General features: G+C 46.7%; 1 protein-coding gene across 2 annotated transcripts; it reads left to right on the top strand.

Annotated features, from left to right (window-relative positions):
- Positions 1 to 1648: 1648 nt before the first annotated feature.
- Positions 1649 to 5132, top strand: LOC144705507 (putative membrane protein At1g16860). Of its 2 annotated transcripts, none has more exons than XM_078578228.1 (5): positions 1649 to 1867; positions 3014 to 4024; positions 4106 to 4261; positions 4348 to 4559; positions 4640 to 5132. In XM_078578228.1, the coding sequence occupies exons 2-5, from the start codon at positions 3137 to 3139 to the stop codon at positions 4830 to 4832; spliced, it is 1449 nt and encodes a 482-aa protein (XP_078434354.1). In that variant the 5' UTR covers positions 1649 to 1867; positions 3014 to 3136; the 3' UTR covers positions 4833 to 5132. The 2 variants fall into 2 exon arrangements, with proteins under 2 accessions (XP_078434354.1, XP_078434363.1); XM_078578237.1 differs by lacking the exon at positions 1649 to 1867 and adding an exon at positions 1952 to 2320.
- Positions 5133 to 5717: the final 585 nt, after the last annotated feature.

Here is a 5717-nt window from a genome sequence, read left to right on the forward strand (position 1 = left end):
TGGTCTGTTAAGAATTCGCCATGTTAGCATAACTATAGAGGCCCCATTATTTATACTAACCGTGTTCTCAATGGCAGTCCACTCGCTGCAGAATCTCCTATTGATCTAAAAGGCAAAACTTATCATTCTTTTTCCCTCTATTAACAATTTAAAACATCTCAATTTCAATCTCTCTCTCTCAATCTCCTATTCTTTAATTTCATTCATTCCTTTTCTTTATCTTCCCCCTTGTTATCTCTCCTCTGTATTTCCTTATTTACATCTCTCCTTTATCTCTCTCCTCATTTCAGTCACATCTCTCTCTCCAACTGTATAAACGAATTTTCTACAGCTTTAGCCGGACCCACGGATTTTAATGACGGAGATTTTCTCGAATAAATAAACCAATCGGAATAATTTTACTCGATACCTATATTAATTCATCCTCTTAAATTATTTTCTGATAAATCCCACAACCTCCGGCGCCGTCTCTGATGCACCTAGAGATGCGGTACCTGTCCTCATCATGTCACCCACAAGAAAACGATGGAGCTATCGTCGTACATGGATGTGTAAGTTCCCCTCTCTCTCCATCTACCTCTCTCTCTAGATCTAGTGAGATGGGTCTCTTCACGTTAGTTGCATATCGTTGAATGAAGAAATCCTCATCATATCACCCGCAAGAAAACGATGGAGTTATCGTCATGCATGGATGTGTAAGTTCCCCTCTCTCCATCTATCTCTCTCTCTAGATCTAGTGAGATGGGTCTCTTCACGTCAGTTGCATGTCGTCGAATGAAGAAATCCTCATCATATCACCCACAAGAAAACGATGGAGCTATCGTCATGCATGGATGTGTAAGTTCTCCTCTCTCCATCTATCTCTCTCTAGATCTAGTGAGATGGGTCTCTTCACGTAAGTTGCATGTCGTTGAATGAAGGAATGCTCTTGCACATGCATGCATTTAAGAGGAGAGAGGGACAGCCACGTTGGGTTGGCCCATGCCCGGTGCTCTTTCGGCACACAGACTCATACTAAGATAGAGATAGAAACAGTAACCGACAGAGAGAGAGATAGCGACATAAATCTAGAAATAGAGAGAGACAGAGACGATCCTTGTCGAGTGTCGATTACGTATCTATCTGAGACAAAAAGATAAACGACACTCAGATAAACATCAAGATGGAGAGAGATTAGAGAGAGACATGGAGATGTGGAGAGAGAGATAAGAAGAGGGGGGGGGGGTGTCCCGTGGAGTAATACTGTACTTCAATCATATGAAATTATTTGGGATGTCGGATCCAAAGTCGGTATATTCCGATAAGATCCCCGTCGTCGGGGTCCAAAGCTGGTTGATCCAACGGCTGTTATCGTAGAGCGGAGGATCCGTGATGTTGGGTCCACTGATCTGACAGTGGTATTTCATCGGGGCGGTGAGCCGTACCGGCACGTGGGGTCGATTTCGGATCCGATTCGATTGGGTCCCACGCAGGTCCGGATCCGGGGGGGGGACAGCGCCGTGACGGCGACGTCAGTGCAGACGGCAGAAGATTATTACTATTTAACCCTATTTCACAAAATCATAAAAAACGCTGAAATTTATTCGGAATGATATAAATAAATTAAGTTTATTGGGAAGGGGGTTTTATTTAACGAGTCGTCTTCTTCTTCTCCTCTCTTTCTATCACTCGCTCTGTCCGTTCTTCGACTTCTCTTTCTCTTCTTTGTCGCTGTACTCTTGCCGGGAAAGGCGGTTGTTGGATGAGCTGAGACGACCACTGCAGACGTCTCGAGATCGGAAGTGTTGCACGTTGGGCAGATCTCTCGCGTTTGGTGGGTTTTACAAGTGAAAGTTGGGCAGATCTCCGCGTTTGGTGGATTTTACAGGTGATGGGATGGAAAGGAATGGCGAGACTTCTCGTTCTTTGCTGTAGATGCCTTTTTCTTCTCTACTTTTTACCGAATCCTTGCCCTTTTCGCTGAAACGACTGGAGGTTTTGGGGTTGGAGCTGATCGTCCGGTTTTTCGGGGTGATTTTGTCGGTTTAGTTCGTCAGAATTGAAAATGAGGCGCGCAGTGATACTGTAGCGGGAGTGCCCACAGTTCATTCCAGTCTGGGGTTCTGGGCTGTCTCTGTCGACTGAGGAAGTCACGCAGCTTCCGTGTGAACCGTCATGTCCTCGCGAGATTTTTCAATTTTGGCCCTCTTTCTTCGGGATATCCGTTGATGGGTTGCGATTTAAATGCTAAATGTGTTGTTTTTAAGCCTTGCGTGGTACATGTTCGTCTTGGTTGCTAGTTGAGGATATGAAATCGTCTATGTTTGATGTCTTCCCTTGGGTAAGGAATAGTAAAATATGGGCCATCGCATCTCTTCCGCTGACAATTTCTAGATTTTTAGATCCTGTCTTAAGTTTCTGAAAACCATTCTTGGAATGTTTTCTGTGGTCTTTCTGTTCTTTAATTTCTCGTAGCCTCTTATCCGATTTTCTTTGACGCCCGAACTTCGGATTTCTCCGTCGGCTCTTCGATGGATACTGTAATCATGCGATTCATGCTTTTCCACGGGTCAGCTCGCCAGCAGAAAAACATAGTTAAATGGCTTCGAATTCTATTTCTACTCTTTGTTTCGATGCCTTAATTGTTTGTTTATATGTATGTTTTGATGGCAGTAAATTGTATAGGTTTTCCTTTTCCAGTTTCCCGGAGTACATAAGATTTCCCAAGATCATCATGATAACTTTCCAATCAATCTGCAAAATTCTTGTCCATCACGTTTTTTATTATCGCAATATCATGAGTTTCGAAGTGCTTCGTTACTGTTTTCCGAGAGAAGGCTTGCTATTAACCATCTTTCAATCACTAAAGCATGTATTCCGATGTCGATCGCAGACCGGAAAATTTATTTTTTTAACGGATAAATGAGAACAAAAGTTTGCATGGAAATTCTCTACTCCTACTCTATCTATTATAGTTGACCATGCTGTCTGTGTTTGACTGAATTTTTTTCTCGTGGGTTGATTACGTTTCCAGGAGCTTCAGTTGTTGGAAACTAACATGGCATCTTCCGCAATCCTGCTCACCTAAGAAGGAGCAAAGCCGGATACCCTCTTCGGTCAACGAAGTCTACTGGGTTGACTTGTTGTCTTCCCCCTGATGGGTTCTCGGTTTCCTTCCCATCAGCTCAGCAATGGGCTCTACGTGTCGGGTAGGCCCGAGCAGCCCAAGGAAAAACCCATGGTTATCGGATCCGGCGCCATGCCTTATACCGGTGGAGACATCAAGAAATCTGGCGAATTGGGGAAGATGTTTGACATCCCTGTGGAGAGCGGATCGAAATCAAGAAAGTCGGGTCAACTGGGAAATCCTCCATCTAGAACTGGATCATTTGGGGGCACTGCCTCTCACTCTGGCCCCATCACTTCAGGCGCATCAGGAGGGCGAATCTTGACTGGAGGGGCCGGCGGGTCCGGGCCGGCCCGGCAAAAGTCAAACTCCGGACCGTTGAACAAGCACGGAGACCAGGTCAAAAAGTCATCCGGTCCGCAGTCTGGATTGTCAACGACATCGATGCCTCGCCAGAATTCAGGGCCCCAGGCGCCAATTCTCCCCGCCACTGGGCTGATCACCTCCGGGCCGATCTCGTCGGGGCCGCTGAACTCGGCTGGCATGCCGAGGAAATTCTCCGGCCCGCAGGACTCCGCCGGGCCTCCGAAGATGCACAGCTCGTCCTTCTCCCACAATCAAGCTGTCACAAATCTGAGCCAGGTGGAGGAAGCCTCCTTCAAGAGCGGTGTTCCGCAGCTGGCCCTTTACGCCATCGGTCTCCTTTTCGTGATGGGTTTCCTCGCCGGAGGCTTCATTCTCGGCGCCGTCCGCAACCCAATTCTATTGATCGTGGTCATCGTCCTCTTCAGTCTGGTTGCTGCTCTCCTGGTCTGGAACTTCTGTGTTGGCAGGAACGCCGTGGTTGACTTCATTGCCCGCTACCCGGACGCCGAGCTCCGGAGTGCCAAGGACGGTCAGTTTGTCAAAGTCACAGGGGTAAGTCAACGACACATCTTTGATTTCCTCTTTCTTGGCACTGGGTCGATGGAAGTTTTGACTTTTGGTTGACTTTTCTAGGTGGTCACTTGCGGGAACATGCCGCTCGAGTCGTCGTATCAGAGGGTGCCCAGATGCGTGTACACGTCGACGAGCTTGTACGAGTACCGGGGATGGGATTCGAAGGCCGCCAACGCGACCCACCGTCGATTCACTTGGGGACTCAGATCGCTGGAGGTCAGCCCAATTGATTTTCTGGTCAACGCACTTTTTTGGAGGGCCCTGGTCAATCCTAGCCGCTGATCTTGCGTGGACTTTGACAGAGGCACGTGGTTGACTTCTACATCTCGGATTTCCAGTCGGGCCTGAGGGCCCTGGTCAAAGCAGGGTACGGGGCGAAGGTGACGCCCTGCGTGGACGAGTCAATCACCGTGGAAGTCAACCCAAGCAACAAGGAATTATCGCCCAATTTCCTGAGGTGGCTGGGGGAGCGGAACCTCTCCAGCGACGACAGAATCATGCGGTTGAAAGAAGGGTAATTAAATTGGATGAAGAAATTGCAAACCCATCTAGATATATTTATCTTGGGTTGAAAAAAAAATGTTTTTTTGGCAGGTATGTGAAGGAGGGAAGCACGGTCTGCGTGATGGGGGTGGTGCAGAGGAACGAGAATGTGTTGATGATTGTGGCGCCGGAGGAGGGGGTGACAACGGGGTGCAGATGGGGTCGCTGCTTCTTGCCAGCCAGCCTTCAAGGCATCCTTCTAAGGTGTGAGGACACGTCCAAGACTGATGTTATCCCAGTTTAGCTCGGAAGACTTTGCCTAGAGAGAGGTTTGGAGGTATTTGAGAGAGGGAGTGGGTAAACCGTATGGTAGTGGGAGGGAGGGGGGGGGGGTTTTAGAGAGAGAAAGACTATTGTTGCTTTTGTTCAAAGAAGAAAGGAGAAGAGAGAGGGGGAATGCGTGAGGTGTATAGCTCCTCTCCTTGCCATCCTTCTTCTTTTTCCATCTGCTGGTAGGTAGACAGAGAAAGAAAGGGGAACAGAAAGAGAGAGGTTTTGGAGTCTGTGCAGTTGTGTAAAGTCTTTGGCCGTATTGTTTGCTCTCTCTCTCTCTCTCTCACTCACTCTTTGTTCGTCTCTGTGTTTCTCGCTCTCTCTATCAGTTTGGATCCGGAGCAACAGTCATCAGAAGCCTTCCAACCATGAAGAACTCTGGAAATTGGTGAAAAATCGTAGAAATTTATGTTTGATAATTCTTCTTTGCAAATTTAGGGACTTCGGTGAAGGCAAGACATAAATCTGAGGTGATCTTGCGACCTGGAGAGCAGAAATCATTGCGAGGAAGTCAAAAGGAGATAATATGAATCCAAAAGATGATTAAAAGTTTTATAAATCAATTAGACAGGTGAAACAGGTGACAAGACAGAAATAGGGTTAGAATACACCACATTCTGGAGGAATTTGATAGAATCATATTCAAAGTTACTGTTGATCAATTTTCTGATCACCCAATGGACAAGAAATAAAAGTACCCTGGGGAGAAAATCTGCCCAAGAGGTGGCTTACAAGGCAGCCCATTTTAAAAAATTCAAGAACCAACTTTCTATAACAATTAACTGAAGGGCCTTCCAAAAAATCACTTCAAAAATTTTAGATCCAGAAAGTGTCACATCAAGAGAAACTCTAACCA

This window comes from Wolffia australiana, chromosome 1 (assembly GCF_029677425.1).
Source record: "Wolffia australiana isolate 7733 chromosome 1, ASM2967742v1".
NCBI lineage: Eukaryota > Viridiplantae > Streptophyta > Magnoliopsida > Alismatales > Araceae > Wolffia > Wolffia australiana.

Excerpts from the sequence above, each read along its gene's own strand:
- LOC144705507 (XM_078578228.1), top strand. The coding sequence starts at position 3,137 with ATGGGTTCTCGGTTTCCTTCCCATCAGCTCAGCAATGGGCTCTACGTG. Across the intron at positions 4,025-4,105 it reads AGTTTGTCAAAGTCACAGGG|GTGGTCACTTGCGGGAACAT; the intron begins GTAAGTCAACGA and ends TGACTTTTCTAG. Across the intron at positions 4,560-4,639 it reads ATCATGCGGTTGAAAGAAGG|GTATGTGAAGGAGGGAAGCA; the intron begins GTAATTAAATTG and ends TTTTTTTGGCAG.